Genomic DNA, 21,017 nt, shown 5'->3' with positions numbered 1-21,017 from the left:
GGCTCTATGATATTTTTTACAGCACAGTGTTGGTAGATACGTCGGATCACACAGGATGTGGCCAATTAGTACAAAGTTGAAAGACAAGTAATTGGGCGGTACTTGGCTAGATCTTGGGTGTTATTTTGATCCTTTCATATTAGATAAGTGGTTTCCTGAGTAAAAAATGATGGTATTTCCTGTGAATTAGAAATAATATTATTAATAAATACTGTTAAAAGCTCATGAACACTCCAAAACTTCTTTAGCAAGAAGTTTTGAACTCCGTCTGGTCCAGGAGATATCCAATTATGAAGCTCTTTGATAATGTTCGAGACTTCTTCAGTGGTGAAAGGTTCATAAGGAATATTCCTGTAGTGTTGACAGTTGTTCGTCGTGTCTTTAATCCAACCAGCATTGTTGTTATTAGTAGCTGGGATAGAAAGTTTCCCCAAAACTCATGAATTTCTTCTTGACTTAGGTAGGATTTATTAGTATTATCCTTATTATTATATAAAGATATACCTTATAACAAGAATTGCCCCTTTTAACATCAAAAGAATCGTAGTTGCTGAAGAAGAAACAAGAAACTGACTCGCACTATCCTATGTCTGGACAAACAAGGCATCCAACGTGATTGAAATCTCGTTTGATAAGTTCCACGACTTCAATTAAAACCTGAAGTACTTTAAACAATAGATTAAAAAATAGACATACAAAACAATATGGTGGTCAGACAATTTTTACGAAAGCTGAAGAGGACGCCTTCACGTCTCATATTTGTAGCTTATCTTTATACGGATTTCCATTGGATTAGACAGATTTACGAAGTTTAGTGAACAATTATTTAGGTCGTGATGGTCGAATTATTAAGCAATTTAAAAATAATTTGCCAGGAAAAAATGGTTAAGTGTTTTCCTTAAACGAAATCCGTTGTAAACTCAACGTTTTGCAAGCAACATAAAAACTATCGAGAACAGAAATTACTGAAACCACTATAAGAGACTACTTTAACAAATTCCAGAATGAACTCGTCGATATCCCAGCTAACACAATTTAGAATTACGATGAAACAAGTTTAAGTGACGACCCCGGCAAAAAGAAAATTTTAACAAAACGTGGGACTAAATATCCTGAAAGAATGACGAATTTTAGTAAATCGGCAACATCAATAATGTTTTGTGGAAATGTGGCTGGAGAAGTGCTACCTTCATACGTCGTACCTATATAAATCCAATAAACTGTGGTCGACTTGGGTAGAAATTGGCCCAAATAGGGCACGGTACAACAGATCGAAAAGTGGATGGTTCGACACAACTTGTTTCGAAGACTGGTTCACTTCTCTTTTATTGCCAACATTGAAACACATTCCTGACATTAAAGTGTTAATTGGTGACAATTTATCGTCCCATATATCATTAAAAGTTTTACAGCTTTGTGAAGCAGAAAACATTAAATTCATGTGTCTTCCTGCCAATTCTATGCACCTAACACAGCCATTAGATGTCTCCTATTATTAACACCAAATGCACCTGATGCTGCGCAAGTATCTTCGAGAGTAAGTGACGCTGTTAAATGTTCTTGCAGAAAAAAGGGGATTACAGTCCACAGCTGATGGAGCTGTTGAAAGAAAAAGAAAAATAGAAGTTGCAGCAGGAAAAAGTATCTGTGCTGAAGATGTTAAAAGCCAACAAGATGCTGTAGTTGCAAAAAAAGCGGCTAAGAAGATGCCAGTAAAAGAAAATGGCACTACAAGAAAATCAAAAACCAAAATTGGAATGACAGTAAAACGTAACATTGGAAGGAAAACTGAACAGGCTAGCAATCAAGCCCATAATCAGATGTGTGAAACAGAGAAAGAAAATCTACAAAATGAGGTCCTCAGATACGTTAATAACAAAGTTGTACTTGGCAGTAGACTAGAATAAGAATTCTCTGGACAAGCGACCATTGCTGCAGCTGGCTCTAGTGAATTGCCTAAACATAAGATGACAAAAAAAAAAAAACAAAACGTTTCAATAAAATACAAGATTTTGGAAACACTGTAGATACTACTAAGTCTAATTCTGCATCTAATGAGAGCTATAGGAATAATGCAGATCTACAAGAGTTTTCCATTCGAGTTGGAGACTTCGTAATTGTATCTGAATACTTGGACAGCTTTCCAGGAAAATTCGATGGATTTGTAAGAGGTAGTAATAACTGTTACGGTTAAGTGCAAGTAATGGTACTGGGTGAAAGAAGTTCATGGCAATGGCTCGAAATCGCCGTAAGAAAATCCTACCACAGGAGGTAATATTGATTTCACAGAGCCATTGGAACTTGGTACGATATTTCTTTCCAGATTTAGAAAAAGCTTGTAAATCGTTTTATTGTTAATTTTTTGTTAAAACATTATGTTTTTTGTGAACTTAGGGCCCTATGTAGAGTTTCATGTTAGTTTTAGTTTTTTTTTCTGAAGTTTAAATAAATATTTTTTATAGCTAACAAAATGTTTGTTTCTGATTTATCTTGTAGGGTGACTTTAGCCCAAACAATAATAATCACAGAGAATAAATGTAAAATGTAGCTTGAGACAAAGTCATCCGACACAGCAGGTGACTTTGCATACCACATATTTATTTTTTTTTATAATAAAGTAAGCGTTTCTTTGTGTTTTAGAAACATACTTTTATATATTCAGAATACTGAAATCTACATTTAAACTTCGAAAGTGAGTCAAAGTCACCCGAAATTAAAGTATATTATGTAGGGTCTATTATGAATAATACAAGGTGAAATTTCGAAGTAATGTATAATTTTCGTCAAGACATTAAATACATAAAATTTTGAAATTAATAATTGATCACGCTTTAAATAATAGTATATTTTTTAAATGATCTAAATACAGACATCAAATTTTCTAAACTTCTTCTAAAATACTTCTAACAGTATCAATATATTGGGTTTTGTATTTAATTTCATGACGAAACATAGACATATTCCAAAATTTCACTTTGTATTATTCATATTATAGCTGCCATCAAACTCAACATATCTTTGGGGTAGGCTTTGTAGTTAGCAAAAGAGTTAATAACCTAATAATAGGTTTTGACGCTATAGATCATAGAATATGTGTTCTAAGAATACGTGGAACATTCTTTAACTATAGTCTTATAAACGCACATGCCCCAACTGAGGATAAAACAAACACAGAAAAAGAAGAATTCTATGAGAAACTAGAACAAACATATAGACAGTGTCCCAATAATGACGCTAAGTTAATTATCGGAGACATGAATGCCAAGGTAGGACAAGAGGAGATGTACAGACCAACCATAGGACCTTACAGCATACACAAAGAGTGTAATGATAATGGGACGAGACTTGTAAATCTCGCAGCATCTCTGAACATGACGATCAGTAGTACATAATTTCAACATAAACGTATACATAAAGTGACGTGGACATCGCCAGATCATCAGACCCAAAATCAGATAGACCACGTACTGATTGATTTAAGACATGGATCAGATATACTAGACTGCAGAAATTATAGAGGTGCAAATATTGACTCCGATCACTATCTCATAGCTGGACGTATCAGAGCACGTATATCAAACGCCAGAAACGATAAAACTAAACCAAAAATAATCAAATATAATGTTGATAAATTAAAGTGTACTGAAGTCGAAAGAAACTTCCAAATACGTAAAATATCAGAACATCCCAGAAGTGAGGTATATCCCACTGAACTTAACACAAATTGGGAGTTTATGAAAACCACGCTCAAAGAGACCGCAGAGGAAGTGCTGGGTGAAGTACCCAAGGGACAGCGAAACAACTGGTTTGATGAGGAATGCTAACGAGTAACGAAAGAGAAAAACGACGCGTATCTAAAAATGATCAACAGAAGGACTAGGAGCAATGTTGAAGAATATCGAGTAAAGAGACGAGAGGAAAAACAAAAACACGAACAGAAAAAGCGGCAACAAATCAATAAAGAGTTCGAAGAAATGGAAAACCTTAATAAAGAACACGAATACAGAAAATTTTACAAACAGGTTAACACAAAAAGAAAAGTTTTTAAGCCACAAGCGAACCAAGTCAAGGCCCTTAACGGAATTCTTTTAAACGAGAGAGTGGAAGTACTAGAAAGATGGCAGGAACATTTTAGTACGCTACTTAATGGAGAAAGTAGAGCTGAAGGTAGATATGATATAGAAATAGAACAGGAGGATACTGAACTACCAACTTTGGAAGAAATAAACAAAGCAATTCAGTCTCTAGCCAGAAACAAGTCACCCGGAGCAGACAACCTACCCGCAGAAATATTTAAATGTGGCGGTCAAACATTTGTAACCCTCCTTCACAAACTACTAATACAGGTATGGCAAGAACGCGCGTTACCAGAAGATTGGAATACTGGAATTACATGCCCCATACACAAAAAAGAAAACGTTCTTGAATGTTCCAACTTTAGAGGGTTTTCCCTTCTTAATACAGCATATAAAATTGTGTCCCTGATACTTAACTAACGACTGGCACGGTATACTGACAATATAATAGGATCCTACCAAAGAGGCTTCTTGAAAAATAAATCTACCATTGATCACATATCATCCATCAGACAAATATTAGAAAAAACGACGGAGTACGACATAGACTGCCATTACATCTTCGTAGACTGCGCCAGGGAGATGCGCTATCATGCACGCTGTTCAACCTAGCGTTAGAAAAAGTTATGAGAGATTCGGGAATAAACTTAAAAGGTACGATATATACCCGTAGTATACAAATAATGGCATACGCTGATGATATCGTCATAATTGGAAGAACCCAACATGAAGCAGTGGAGGCTTTCACACGTATCAAAAATGCCGCAGAAAACATCGGACTTCTGATTAACATCCAGAAAACTAAATATATGCCGGCCATATCAAGAATTCAACAAATAACTCAACAACGAGGGGCAACACGAAACGATAGAAATGGTAGAAGAATTCTGCTACTTAGGATCACTGGTAGACTACAAAAATAACACATCCAACGAGATAAAAAAGATGATTGATTGACGAGATGATGATTATTCATAATAGACCCTACATAAAATAGTTTGTTAAGATCAGATCGTTAAGAAGCTTCTAAAACATAAAAAATATACAGGGTGTTCGATTAAAAATAAAGATGATTGGACTATTCTAGACTAAAAAGGGTATATTTGAATTTAAAAATTGACGTGTCCCAGCGTATTTTATAATTTTTTAAAATAAGGACATAAACAATTTTAATGCATAAGTGGTTCGCACACTGTATAAGTTGAAAATTCCACCCCTTTATATTTATGCTATGGGCAACGCTTATGGGCTATACTAGGCTTAGATGAGACACCCTGTATATTTAAATTTATGTTTAAAAAGCGCATATTTATATATAAAAGTCGACGTGTCTCAGAGTTTTTTATAATTTTTTAAAACAAGGGCAGAAATCATTTTATTCCATCAGTGGTTTCCACACTATATATAACAGATCTGCCGAAGTCCCGGAAAACTAGTATATTAGTTCATGGAAAATGTACAATAACCCAACTGGCTGCACTATGACTAGTGTAGAACAAATTGCTCAGCAGAGCAAAACAGACAATAAAAGACCAAAGTTAGATAGTGGAACACGCTTAGACGAGTCATCTTTCTAAAAGATATTAATATTTATATGAATTAAGGGGAAACTTATGGAGAAATTTAATTAGAGAAGCCGCAACGCATAGGGATAAAGGCAAAGAGAATGATGATGACGGCAGATGAATATTTGCATGTAAAATAAACTAAAGACTAAAATTTAAAGTTTGTTGCGAAACTTTTTAAGCTTGTACTATATCATCAAGGTACACAAGAAACTAATTTATATTCCGATTGAACAGTTTCTTGTGAAATATAATCAAAAACGATTTTGTCACATTTTAAGGACAAAAATTTGCCGATCTATTGCTCAGGACATGTAACTTATCGCTTCAGAAACAGAAGATCGTCCTCTTGCATTCCGGAAAAGTGTATTTATGAGAGAGTTATTTATTACGCCAATCTATTTATTTTGGGTATAATAGGGAGGGTTCGAGGTAATGGAATAGTTAAAATTTACTGTGTGTTAAGTTGATTTATCTGCGATCGCTATTCTTACGGAGTTTCTGTTTTATATTTTGAAACTCATGAAACCTGAAAATACTTTTATTTTATTTGTTTCACTTTACCTTTTTCAAATAGATAGCACATTATTACATTAAGCGGAATGATCTGAGGTTCTATTTAATACAAAGCTTTTTCAAATAGATAGCACATTATTACAATAAGCGGAATTATCTGAGTTTGTATTTTTTAATACAAAGCCTTTTACACTAAGCGGAATGATCTGAGTTTGTATTTAATACAAAGCTTGTTTACTTGAAACCCATCTTTGGTCCAGAAAAAATTTATTATTTATTATTTATAAATATATCTAATAAGAATAGGAAAGAGCAAAAGAGCACACTGTACAAGAGTGGAGGAACCAAGAGATATTTTGGAGTGGGATTCATGGTGTCGGAGAAAGTAAACAAAGCAGTTGTAAATTTTTAACCAATATCAGACAGAATATGTTACTTGAGAGTAAGAGGAAAGTATAGGAAGATAAGTATAATTAATGTACATGCGTCCACTGAAGATAAAGACAAAATAGAGTTCTACGAAAAGCTAAACACCCTACTAGGGAATATACAGAAATACGATATAAAGATAAATCATTGGTGACATGAATGCGAAAGTCGGAAAAGAGGAAATATATACAAGAATAACAGGGGGGCGAAGTTTACATAAGGTATCAAATGAAAACGGGAAAAAGTTAATAGAATTTGCTACAGAGAACAAAATGAAGATAGCTAGCACAAAGTTTGATCACAAAGACATTCATATGGTAACATGGACTTCTCTCGATGGAAAAATAAAAAAATCAGATAAAACATGTCCTAATTGAAATTAAAAATGATAAGGCAATAATCGATTGCAGGAGTTACAGAGGGGCAGATACCAGCAGTGACCATACACTAATAATAGCAAAACTAAAACAAGAACTAACAATAATACCAAAACCTGTTAGAGATAGATTAAATTACCAATTAGAGCGCCTTTAAGAGAAGTAGGTTGTTAACAGGCTGGAGGAGAAATAAATAAAAAACTAGAGAATTCAGTCAAACATGATATAGAGGAAGAATGGCAGATCATATAGACAGAGATGTCGGACGCAGCGGAAAAGTGTATAGGAAAAGAGCATATAAAAAGACGGCAAGACTGATTTGATGAAAAATGTAGGAATGTTTTGGCAAGAAGAAACAGGGTAAAACTACAAATAAAAGAGATAAAGAAAATACCCGAAATGCGATCGAAAACTATGTGACAAGAAGAAGGGAAGTGAAAAGAATTTGCAGAAAAAAGAAAAGAGAGCAGCTATTATGGAAAAGCAATTGAAAAACATAGAAGAAGCCTACATAAACAAAGAGGTAAAGAATTTCTACCAAGAAGTTAAAAAATCCAGAGAAACTACAAAGAATTATCCACAGTATTGCAGAAACAAAGAAGCCTTACTTCTTGCGTGAAACAACAGAAAAATTAAACAGATGGGCGGAATATTTCGAAGATCTATTAAACACAGACCAACAAGAGGAACTCGAGGGAAATGAGAATTGGCAAGAAGATGAAGAAGGGACGTGCGAGGAACCGACTCTGAATGAAGTCAAAGAAATAATAAGAGACCTAAAAAATAACAAAAGTGCAGGAGAAAATGGTATCCCAGCTGAGATTTTTAAGGAAGGTGGCGAAATATTGAAGGAAAGGATATTTCACTTGACACTAACAATTTGGCAAAAGGAAGAAATGCCGAAACAATTGAATAGTGGAAAAAGGAGACAAAACGGAGTGCGAAAACTATAGAGATATAGCACTATTAGAAGTAGTCTATAAAATACCTGCAAAAATTATTAGGAAAAGATTAATAAAATATGATAACAAAGTGATTGGAGAATACCCGGGAGGTTTTAGATCATGAAGAACAACTACTGATCAAATAATTATGTTAAAATTAATACAAAATAATAGCTACGAACAAAACTTGGGATTACATATGCTATTTATCGATTTTAAACAAGTATATGACACCCTAAATCGAACGATGCTATATGAGGCCATGAGAACATTAGAAATATCAGAAAAACTTATAAAACTAGTAGGAATGACGCTTAGGAACACGATGAATAGGGTAACAATGGAAGGAAGCTTTTCAAGACAGTTTACAGTGAATAGATATTTAAAACAAGGGGATCCGCTATCAACGAATTTATGTAACCTAGTTTTAGAACAAATCGTAAGAAGATCAAATATAAAAAGCACAAATAGGACTATTTTCAATAGCAAGGAACAGTGCATAGCGTACGCGGATGATGTGGTGAGACTAGCGAGAACAAAAAAATATTTAGAAAAAGTTTTCCAGAAATTTGAAGAAGAAGCGAAAATATACGGATTAATAATAAACAAAACAAAAACGCAATATATGGAAATGAGAGGAGACATAACAAATAATAACAAATATATCAGCAGAGACTGTCTATAGTTTTGAAAAACTGTCAGAATTTAAATACCTAGGAATAACTATAACGAACACGGGAAAAGAAGAGAAAAAAATAGACAAAAGATTAATGAAGGGAAGCAGAGCGATAGGGTCACTAAATTCATAACTGAAAGCAAAAAATGTGTCAAGAACAGCTAAACTGCGAGTCTATGAGACAGTAATCAGACCCACAGTGATGTATGCCAGTGAAACGTGGTATATGAACCAGCAAGAAAAAAAGAAAGTAGAGATCTGGGAAACAAAGGTGCTCAGAAAAATCTTCGGGGGAATAAAGACGGCAGAGAATATTTGGAGAAGACGAACGAATAAAGAAATAATGAGGATGTATGGAAAACCAGCAATTACGGCAAAAACACGAGCTCAAAGAGCTAGACGGCTTAGTCACATTATACGAATGCCAGAGAATCGAAATGTTAAAACAATACTGAATGGGGGAGAAATGGGGAAAAAGAAGAGGACGTCCAAAGAAGAAGTGGTTGGAAGCAGTAAAGCAAGACTTGTCAGAAATAGATCGAAAAAAATGGAGGGAAATAACCAAGTTTTTAGAAGCCAGGGGTCTACAAGGCCTGTAGCGCTGTTATATATATATATATATATATATATATACATATATATATATATATCATATATATATATATATATATATATATATATATATATATATATATATATATATATATATATATATATATAAATGTGCACTCGTATGTGAATGGGATATTTTCGGTCAATTTGGAGATAAAAAAGACAAGAGTTGTGCTACTTTATCTATTTATTGAAGACGTTTCGCCACTGTTCAATGGGCATCATCAGTTCAGCTAAAATCATCATTCACTTACGAGTGCACATTTTTTTATATTATATTATATTATATTAAATTAAACGGTCATATTCCTTAAAGATATATATATATATATATATATATATATATATATACATATATATATATATATTTATATATATATATATATATATATATATATATACATATATATATATATATATATATATATATATATATATATATATATATATACCCTGTTTAAAGAATTCTTGTAGCTGTTGCAGGAAGAATTCTTTTACGACAGTTTATACTTCTTCGTCCAATTGAAAACTATTATCTTTTAACGCCTTTTTCAGTTGTCCAAAAATGAGAACATCGCAAATCGGGACTATAGGGTGGATGCTATGATATCCTCCACTTATTTTGTTGTAGATTTTTTTTCACTACTTTGGCAATATGAGACCGGGTACTGTCGTTCAGAAGAATGACTTAACTTGAGAGCTTCTCTGGATGTTTTTGTCCTATTGCTTGATGGATCTTGTTAAAAGTTTCATTATACAGGTTTAAGTTGATATTAATTTTAGGTTCTGTAAACTTTATGAGCAAGAATCCTTCATAATCAAAAAAAAATGTTAACATGACCTTGCCTGCAGAAGGTTAAACTTTAAACTTCTTTCATGGCGTAGAATTTGCGTGCCGCTAGTGCACGCAATAGCATATGTTCACAGATGTATTCACAATTCAAGATTTCCCACTAAAACCCTTACTGGTTCACTATCTGTAGATTAACTCCTTACGTCCACTAACTCAATTTGTAAAATTCTTCAACATCAATGCTTCAGTTTAGAAATCTCTGAACTCCAAAATAGCAAATCACTGTCAAATAAAAACATGGTCTCACTTAGCCCATTCATAGATCACTCTGGTTTTTTATGTGTCGGTGGACGCTTAAAAAATGCAGACATTCTAGAATATCAGAAACACCCTATCTTACTTCCCTCCAAATCACATGTAGTCACTCTATTGCTTTCACACGAACATACTAGACTTGGTCACGTTTAACCACAAGTTTTACTTTCCAACGTCATACAAAGATTTTGGCCCTTGAATGGCCTCAGGGAAATTAAGAAAATTATTCGAAATTTATCTACTTGCTTTAGATTTCGCGCACAACCTGTACAGCAAATCATGTCCGATTTACCAATGTAAAGAGTTTCGACCTCACGCTCCTTCCAAAATGTTGTGACTGACTATGGTGGACTACTTATGATAAAAACATCTCGCCTTCGTGAGACCCCTCTCACAAAATGATATATGGCACTCTATCTGTATGAGCACAAAAGCTGTCCCTATTAAGCTTGTATCCTTTTTCTTTAGTGACTCCTTTTTACTAGCACTAAAACGTTTTATTGCTCGTAGAGGGAACTCCTCTGTTATATTTAGCGACCACGGTACCAACTTTACTGGTGCTAATAACTGTCTTCGTGACTTGTATGACTTCCTCAAAAACTCTAAAATTCTACTTTAATTCAAAACTTTGCCTCAGCAAATCTAATAAAATGGAAGTGGATACCCCCTCATAGTCCTCATTGGGGAGGAATTTGGGAATCCGCCATAAAATCTACAAAATTAAATATTCGTCGAATATTAAGCAACGCCCACTTGACTTTTGAAGAATTAGCTACTGTACTAATTCAGATAGAGGCTATATTAAATTCCAGACCAATTTGCCCTCTATCTAGCGACCTCGCCGACTTAAAATGCCTGACACCGGGACATTTTCTTATAGGTACTGCACTCACTTCTTACCCTGAACAAGGAATCACTCACATACCTGAAAATAGACTGAACCTCTTTCAACACTGTACTCAGCTTTTGGAAGCACTTTTGGAAGAGATTTTTTTTGGAATATTTAAACAGATTACCGGGACAGCCAAGTGGTTTCAAATTAAAGAAAATTTAAAAATAGATGATCCTGTTCTCTTGAAGGAGGATGAGAGTGCCCTTTAGCGGTTTTTGGCCAGAATATTATATTGAATTAGAATATTAGATGGGTCAAAATCCTGTTATCAGATCCAATTTATGGAAGTTTTTAAACGTATCTAATACAAATTATAAGTGCGTTTCGATATATCCATAGTATGTGTGAATATGACTTCACCAACACAGACAAAACTAGGTATCAGCTGTTGTACTTCCTGTTGTTTTCGCTTGAATATGATATACCCTTAATTGTTGTCTGTTATGTTTTCTTTTATTACAGCACAATAGGGCACGGTAGAACAATAGTTAGAGAGAGTAACTTTATTAGTTATACTGTATCACATTATCAAATTTCATGTATCAAATTTTTTAATGACAATATAAATCTTAACTCATAACTCATAAAATATACCTACTTAATTTATCAAACTGTACCAAACTTTATGTATTAGTACGGATGTAAACATATTGCACAATAAAATTGCACAGTCCTGATAACTACACTAATCCATACCTTTAAAAGGACATACCCATAATAGTCTAGAGAATGTTTCTCTCCCGGTAAGTTACTTAGATGATAGAATTACCAGAATCACCGAAACTTAAACTTAGAATTGGAGGCGAGCTTGAATATTAAATTTACTCACCCCCTTCATCTGTCATTACTAGTACAGATGCGTTCGGCCCATATCCTTCGGGATTAAATACTTGTACGTTCACGTAATATTGGGTAAATGGATCAAGTTGGCTAATGCGATGGCTCTGTAACAAAAAATTACTAATTTAAGTACTTTATAAAAACAACAACATTTATTTTAGCAATTGAAACAATCCAAGAGACTAATTTTGTAAATTTTTTAATGGAATTTTATATTATTTGCAATAAATCTTTTTCGCATATACAGTATTGCCCAAAATAAACAGTACTGAAACTGAAACACGAATGTCTCTTTGTGCGCGCTGTCATATTCAAATTAACTAGTATAGACCTGTCAAGTAATCCTTAAACAATTAATTATTAAGGCCTAGTTGTTAAAAATGGTGTTAAGTACAGAGGAGAAAGTGTTTCTTGTGGAGCATTATTTTCGCTCATACGGAATCGGCCGACGTAATAGTGCAAGTCTGCAATACGCGTATGATCAATTCACACAACGGTTTAATAAACGTTCTCTAAGTAATGTTGAGATTTTTAAGGTTGTTGAAAATTTAAGTAAATTTTTGCATTACAGTATGAAAATCCTGAATTTTTGAAAAATGTCTGAAAATTTCAGACGAAACACATTTTCATTTGTCAGGCCATGTAAATCGATTTGTCGCACAAATCGATTTCTGGGCTTTGCCAGACCAGATGAAGTTCAAGAAGTTCCTTTACATAGCGCGTAAGTGAGTGTCTGGTGTGCAGTTTCGGGACACGGAATCATTGGTCCATACTTTATCGAAGAAAATGGTAGGCAAGTCAGACTTAATCAACAGAGGTACATACAAATTTTAACACGCTTTATTCCTGATCTACGTCAATTTCTTCAGGGACATTTTCCAAACAAATTCAGTTCACGATTTACTGACTTCCCCCATCCTGCACATTCTTCAGACTTAACATCTCCAGACGCATACATTTGGGACATGGCTAAATCTACCGTTTTTAAACGGGCACCACAAACCATCAATGAGTTAAAGGATGCCGTTAGAGCCTGCTTCGCGGACTTGAGACAACCTTTACTTCATAACATTACGAGAAATCTGGAATGTCGGTATGAAGTCTGTCTTGAGAGAGGAGGAGCTCATTTAGAACATGTTATAAAGTGTCAATAATATGTGTTTTTTAAAACAATAAAATAATTACAAGTTCAGTACTGTTTATTTTGGGCTATACTGTATTTCTTCAAAATAAATATCATTATCGAACATGTAATTTTGAATACTAACTTTAGTATCCTTGACACAAGGTGCTTTATTTAATTGTCTACTATGATAATTTGCATTTGTAATGAGCTGCCAGTTGCAAACAAAGAAAGTATAATAATTAGTGGAAATTTTCTGTTTCCTCTCCTAGTCACATACCATCTTTATTTCTGCAAAACATTTTTTTACAGGCAGCCGCATCAACCATATTTGGTTATTAGCGGATGAATTCAATGTAAACAATAATGATTACAAATAACAGGTAAATAACATACTTATATGTGGTTTAATATCTTGCAGTCTCTTAAAAATTTCACAATATTTTCACTGGTACACTCACTGAAAATATCTCTCATAACTGATGGAATTTTATTAGTCTATAGTCTTTCAGCAATATATTTGGGACACTCCGTTAATACGTGTTTCACTGTTAACGGCACGTCACAACTCGTACATTTTGGTTGAGGTTCCATCTTCATGAGATATTCATGTGTGAGTTTGCTGTGTCCTAATCGGAGTCTGGTTAATACAACCTGAAGGAAACGGCTCGGGACGTTGTTACTCCATCGTCCAAAATTTGGTTTAATTTCTTTTAACTTTGAGGATTTTTCTTCCCAACATTTAGTCCAATTACATATCAGCTTTTGCTTAAAGTACGGTTTGAGATCTTATGCTAATGGTTTTATTATCGGTCTGATATTTGGAGAATTTTCTATTTCTCGAGCATTTTTATCAGCTAGTTCATTTCCTTTAATGCCTATATGTGACGGTACCCACACGAAGACTAATGTTTTGTATTCCAGCTGCTCTATCTTGTTTTTAATTAATTTAGCAATTGGGTTGCAGGTGTTCATTTTTGACAGTATATGGAGGGAATTGATTGAGTCAGTAATAATAAGAAATTTATCTGGTTTGACTGTTTGTATGTGATTTAGAGCTTATAAATTGTTAATTGCTTATAAATATTTGTGGATTAGTATCAGATTTGTGAGATGATGATAGTTCTAAATTTAAAGTAGGCAAAGGTATTAACCAGGGAGGTGGCGTATTTACGTTTGCTGAATGTGTTGAGGGAAAGTTAAAAATTTCAATAGAGTTTAAAATGTTTTTGATCCTTAATTAAAATGGTAAATGTGTTCTTATATTGATATTTGATAACGATGACTGAGTAAGAAAAGGGTTGTCAGGTTGTAGTGATGATTGTTTTGAAGCGTAAGATAGACTAAGTAATTTCCGTCGTTCATGTAATGATGGCTCTCCAAGTTCCCACTCGAGGCTTGCAACAGGAGTTGTTCTATAAGCTCCAGAGATTATGCGTAATGCATTGTTGTGTATAATGTCTAAGATTTTTAAATTTGACTTCGACGCTGAAGCATATGCAATGCATCCGTAGTCCAATTTTGATCAGATTAGGCTTCTATACAACAGTAATAATGTATCTCCGTCAGCACCCCATTCTTTGTTGGCTAAACATTTAAGAAGATTTATACCATTTTGACATATCGCCAATTTTTTAATATGTGGTTTCCAACTTAAAGTTTCGTCGAATGTTACGCCTAAATATTTTATCTCTGTGCTTTGTTTCAAAAACTTTGTGCCGAATTTTAAGGCAGGTATGTTTGTTGTGAATAGGCTTTTTGGAAAAAATAATATATTGTGTCTTGTCAGCTGATTTTATTTAGTTCTTCTTGTAAAACTTTGACCACCGAGTTAATATTTTTTTCTTTGATAAACATTATCATATCATCAGTTTATAATCTAGCCTGTGCAGGTCTCTTGAGATTTTTTATAACATCATTTATTGCTATTAAAAAAAGTGTAGGGCTAATTACAGATCCTTGTGGTGTTCCATTGCCTTGAGACTTAATACTAGAAAGTTCTCCATTACTACGTACTGAAAATTTGCGTTCATTTAGAAAGTTATTCAAAAATGCCAACATGTTTCCTTGAAGTTCCCAAGTCTGCAGCTTTGTTAATATTCTGTGTCGCCATGCTAACTCAAATGCTTTGTAGATGTCAAAGTAAACAGCTATGCATTTCTGTTTGTAACAGAAGGCTTCATTAATTTGACTTTCTAAATGTAAAACAATGTCAATAGTAGATCTCAAAGGACGAAATCCAGCTTGTTCGGGTATAAGTAAATTGTGATGTTCCAAATGCCACATAAGTCTATTATTATTTATTATTTTCTCTAGCAGTTTGCAAGTAAAACATGTACGTGATATTGGCCTATATGATTCTGCTGCTGTAGCCGGTTTGCTAGGTTTTAGTATAGGGATGACAATAGCTTGTCTCCATAAATCAGGAAATTTTTGTTTACACCAGATTGTATTAAAAAGATTCAATAGGAAGTCTAAAGCTTCGTTAGGTAACTGTTTTAAGAATATTGCGGGTATGTCATCTGGACCTGGTGATGTGTCTTTTAACATTTGGATTATTTCTAATAGTTCTGTTTTATTAATTGGAGTATTTATATCATCGTTATTGGCTATAATTTCTATTGGATTTGCTTCTTCTTCTTCCTGATATCGTAAAAAAGTATTGCTGTAATTTTCGTTTGTAGATTCTTGTCTGTATGTTTCAGTTAATTCTTCTACAATTTTTTTGTTTTCATTAATTAGGTTTCCATTTCGTGCAAAACATTTTGCTTTTACTTTGTGACACTCCTGTCTTTTTACTCGTTGATAAAAAGTTATTATATTGAAGAATATATATTATTAAATTATTTATAATGGTTTTTTTCAGTAATTTTCTCTTCTTCTGCCTGCATTAGCTTAGCCTCCTCCTTTAGTTTTATAATGCTCTATGGAAATCATAGCGATGAGATTAAAATGAAAGAAAAAAGAAAAGCAAATTAATTATATGTCGTCAAATGTTATTTAATTCTGTTAATTTTATAGTAGCGCCCTCACAATGTATGCTTTGAGAAAGAGTTAAAAAACTCGAAAGCTTAACAAACCTTAAAGAGTTTTACTTAAGGGAGTTATACGTGCTTTCTGTGGTTTTCCGGGTTTGACTCCGCGTTGAATAATTTTGGTTCTGATAAAAACCATTATTTTGACGACGTTTCGGCAGGTTGCACTTTCCATTGTCAAGTCAGGTAGTGACGCTTCTTGCTGATGCTTGAAGTAGTAAACTGCTTAGTACCGAAAAGTACTATTACCATACTTAAAGTTTTATTTAACATTCCCTATGTCTAAATGTATTAGTTTTTGAGATATTTTCATTTTTCAAAACAAATTATGAATAAGGTGTCTAAATTTTTACAAATTTTAAGTAAGCCATGACTGAATTATCTCAAACTGACAGTTCAACATTACTAATTATTAATCCGGTAATCAAGATGTAACAAATAAACAAAAAAAAATTTAATTTATTAATAAATTTTACAAAAAAAAACACAAAAACGAAATACATTAATGGAAAAATTCAAAACTACCTGTAATAAAATATGTTTAATATTTAATTACATAAGGTGTTCACATAGGCCTCCTAAAACACTTATGCAGGCCTGAAAAGGGTTATTTAATGAGTCACTTGCATTACGAAGCATTTGTACACTAACACTTCGAAATACATTTCGTATTCTATTTTTCATCTTTCCCTTTTTGTTGGAGGTATTTTATAAACTTCATTCTTAACCTAACCCTAAAAAAAATGAGTCCATTTTATGAAATTCTGGTGAACTGAGTGGCCACTCTACTGGTCCATTTCTTCAAATCCATCTATCAGGCAACTGATCGTCAAGTTCACCTTGAATCAATGCAAAAACCACATTTGTTCACGTATACAAAGTTTAACGTCTTCCAATAATATAGGCAATTGATGTACTAAAATTCTAAATAGCATTTAGATTTTCTTAAAAATATATGGTCCCACGACATGGTTGCCAACCTCAATACCTCCTCATACGTTCAGCGACCATCTAGTTTCACTGTGTGTAACTATGTGGTAAGGATTAGTTGTGGCATAATAATGAAAGTTACAGTGGCGGATCCAGAAATTTTTGTCAGGGCGGGTCATGGGTCTTGAGGATGATTTTGATACAGGATTTAAATTTTTGCGCCTTTCAATGGCTGATCCCCAAAAATTTTTTTGGGGGGGGGATGGGGGTCATGGGTCTTGATTGTGATTTTGATATAGAATTTAGATTTTTGCACCTTTACTCATGTAAGGGAACCATTTTCTCAATAATTATTTTAAGCGATATATTAAACAACATTAAGGGATCTTAAACTTGAATACAAAAAAAATCATTTAAACTCACATACTCTATGACCGTAAAATCAAGTGTACAAGACTATTAAACCAAAGCAAAGTTATTAAAATATAAATACTGAAAAATCAAGGACTGTCAATTTAAACTAGTTATTTTAAAGACAATTAATTTAAACCTACCTATCCTATAGCTACAAAATCAAGAACAAACCAAGTATAAACACGTATAAACCAAAGTTAAGTAATTTAAATGCAATAAATCAATGTAAGTGTAAACATTAATGAATGTATTTAACATTCCTAATAAACTCTATCTTATCGTTGGATATCCGATATCAATTTGTAAAAACATTCATTTATTCCTTATTGCTATAAGGAGTGGAAACATAGACTCTCGGAATTACAAGTATGAGGCGTATAGAAGACTTTGAAATGTGTGTTTTTCAAAGAATGCTGAAGATTTCGTGGACAGAGCACGTGACCAATAACGAGGTGCTGAGAAGAATAAGGACTGAGAGGGAACTCCTAAATATTGTAAACAACAGAAAAACGAGTTATCTAGGACATATTTACAGAGAAGAAAAATATAACTTTCTACGACTCATAATGGAAGGGAAAGTAGAAGGAAAAAGAGGTCCAGAAAAAAAATGCTCCTGGCTGAAAAATGTAAGAGACTGGACAGGCATGGACACACATTCGATACTAAGAACAGCTAAAGATAGGGAGCAATTTGCTGTAGTTATTGCCACCCTTCCGTAATGAAGAAGAAACCTTAAGGATAAGTGTAAACAGCATTTTATTTAAATTTACTATTCAACAAAAAAAATAATATAATTATTTCTATATTTACAGAATAGAATAGTTATTTCTATAATTAGGCATATTAGGCTATAAGTGAGTGAAATATTTTTTTACTTGGTATTGAAATTTTTCTCACGAATTGTCAGCAACAGCCGGTAACGCTGTCAAATAAGCCAAATCTTTAGATGCTTAAGCGTAGAACTCTCTGTTGTTGCTGCACTGACTGGCAGTGTAACTAATATTTGCAGAAATATTCTGGTATTTCGATACATATGAATATCGCAGTTTTCTAATACTTCTAAAATAGAATCAGGAAGTTTTCCATTATTTTGCACGACTCTCTTCCACTTTTGAATCCACAGGGAAAACTCTGTGGACTATGTGTGTTCTACTGTGGAATATGCAGTAAGCAGTTGGTCCAATAATATCCTGGAAGGTAACAATTTTTTTTAATGTAACTTTATCTTCTGGTGTGTTATTAGTTTTAGGTAAAACAACTCGAAGATTAAATAGATTCATAACTTTTGGTGAAAGTCGTTCTTCTAAATCAGTTAAGGTATTGTCCAAAAGGGGTAAATAAATAGATCTTCGGAAACATTATTCGCAAGAGTTAGCAGATTGGTTTTGACGACAGGTTTGACGAGAAACTATACGAGGCATCTTCAATTCAATGTCTAGTTGTTCAGCTATTTGTTTACTTCATAGTAAAGTTTGCTAAAAATAGATTCAACATATGATCTTTTATTTTGAAGAATGCATTTAGTGTCCTCTATGGCCTCAGTAGCCTACTTAAAATCTAATTTTGGTGACTGAAGAAGACGACTAAGTGATACAGTTGTACCTAAAACATCACTAAGACAAACTACAGTTTCACAGTTTCACAAATACCTTGGACAGCAGCCCCAGTTCCTTTATTTGTGTTCATCAACGTATCAGACAGAGCTAATGCAACAACAATATTCACTTTGATATTTATTATAGATAAATTATAAAATGTAGCACAGTCTCAACAATTATAATACATATTCAAATTACAAACAACCAATTCGTAGACAAAACTGAAGATAAGAAATACCTAATAGAAAATAAAAATGTGCGCATTTCGTGCGAAAAGTCATGTCATGTACATTGAATGAGCAATAATGTGTGGACGTTAATTCTATCTCGTCGATAATCGAACGATTCTTTGGCACTCAAATGACAAATTGACAAAATTTGAAAATCGCGTTGAAAATTGTTGATTGTTTTAAAGAGCAATTTAAAAAGGCTTCCGTATAATTCTACACTTACCCCTAGAATAAATGAGTTTGAATCATTTCAACTCTTGACTTCCTGCTTATAGGGTTGATGGGTTTTAACTTATTTTTTTAGGATTATTTGATTGATATTTAATTTTGTTTTGGGGGTGGTAATGACCCCCGTGACCCCCCTTGGATCCACCACTGGAAAGTTATGCCTATTAACAGAACTGTTTTAAGAAACGTAGCTTCATTTCCAAATATTACATTATCGAAGAAATCTCTCTGTTGATTGATTTTATCTAAGGCTCATTCACAAAATACGATTCTCTTTTTTAAATCTTTCTGAATAAATTCTTGATGCAATTGAATACGGTAAGGGTGTATTCTGTTTTTTGCAAGAGTTCTTTGCACAAAGTAGTAAGTTTTCTTTAGAAATTCTATTTCTTTGGAAATACTCCGTATACTCGTGTGTGGATTTTTAGTAACTGCTAGCAACACATTCATTTCGTTTTCCTCTGACATAGTACATTTTGTTGGTTCGTGTTTTTCATATATAACTGAAAATTTAACCAGTGCGGTTAAATCGATCCTTCAATCTTTCAAAGCTTGCTGTTGTAGGTTGTCGCCTCTCAGGAAACCGTTCATGATACATTCTCACTGATAATAACGCATTTTTATTGCATTATCCCAATATCAAGATCATATCTACTATTTCATCAACAGAAAAATTCATCTTAACTATTTAGTAAGTTTATACATAAACGATTATGGTGAACTGTCAGTTTTAGACAATTCAGTCACGGCTTATTTAAAATTTGTAAAAATTTAGACAGGTAATTAATAATTTGCTTTGCAAAATGAAAATATCTCAAAAACTAATAAATTTAGACATAATTAATATTAAATAAAAAGTGATATTTAGTAATGGTATTTTCGATAGTGACATAAAATACAGGGTGTTCTATTTAAAATTATTGAGAAAATATTTTGCTTGCGTTTTGACTCGCACGCACAAGCGTTGACTGTATTCGATATAAACAAAATTAGCAATATCAATCATTTTTGAATATTTTAATATTCAATAAAAAAATGTGACAGCAATAAATAATTGTTATATTTTTTTTTTAATTATACAGGGAGTTGAACTTGTTACGATCTTTATTGAAAATTGACGAAAATTATCGAAACTTGAAGACTGAAGACAGACAAAGCACAGTGATTTGTCTGTCTTCATTGGTGAATAAATTTTACAGTATACATAACATCGATAATAAACTACATATTGAGTTAGAACTGATAAAGCTTTAGTAGAAATATATAGCGAAACGTCTTCGATTAAACCAATGAAGTAGCCGACTTTCTTTGTTTTATTTTGCCAACCTAAAAGACCGATTAAACCTCTGCATTCACTAGTTGAATACTTTTGAAATATATATATATATATATATATATATATATATATATATATATATATATAT

General features: G+C 33.1%; 1 protein-coding gene across 3 annotated transcripts in view; it reads right to left on the bottom strand.

Annotated features, from left to right (window-relative positions):
* The window catches only part of Ptp99A (Protein tyrosine phosphatase 99A), a 644,333-nt gene that overhangs the window by 146,330 nt on the left and 476,986 nt on the right, over positions 1-21,017 (bottom strand). For all 3 annotated transcript variants that reach the window (XM_072546068.1, XM_072546067.1, XM_072546069.1), the window contains one exon: positions 12,025-12,139. In XM_072546068.1, coding sequence (XP_072402169.1) covers positions 12,025-12,139 — 115 coding nt within the window. The remainder of the gene's footprint in view (positions 1-12,024; positions 12,140-21,017) is intronic.

This window comes from Diabrotica undecimpunctata, chromosome 10 (assembly GCF_040954645.1).
Source record: "Diabrotica undecimpunctata isolate CICGRU chromosome 10, icDiaUnde3, whole genome shotgun sequence".
Classification (NCBI taxonomy): domain Eukaryota; kingdom Metazoa; phylum Arthropoda; class Insecta; order Coleoptera; family Chrysomelidae; genus Diabrotica; species Diabrotica undecimpunctata.
The sequence above is the reverse complement of the archived record's forward strand: the minus strand, read 5'-3'. Positions and strand labels throughout refer to the sequence as shown.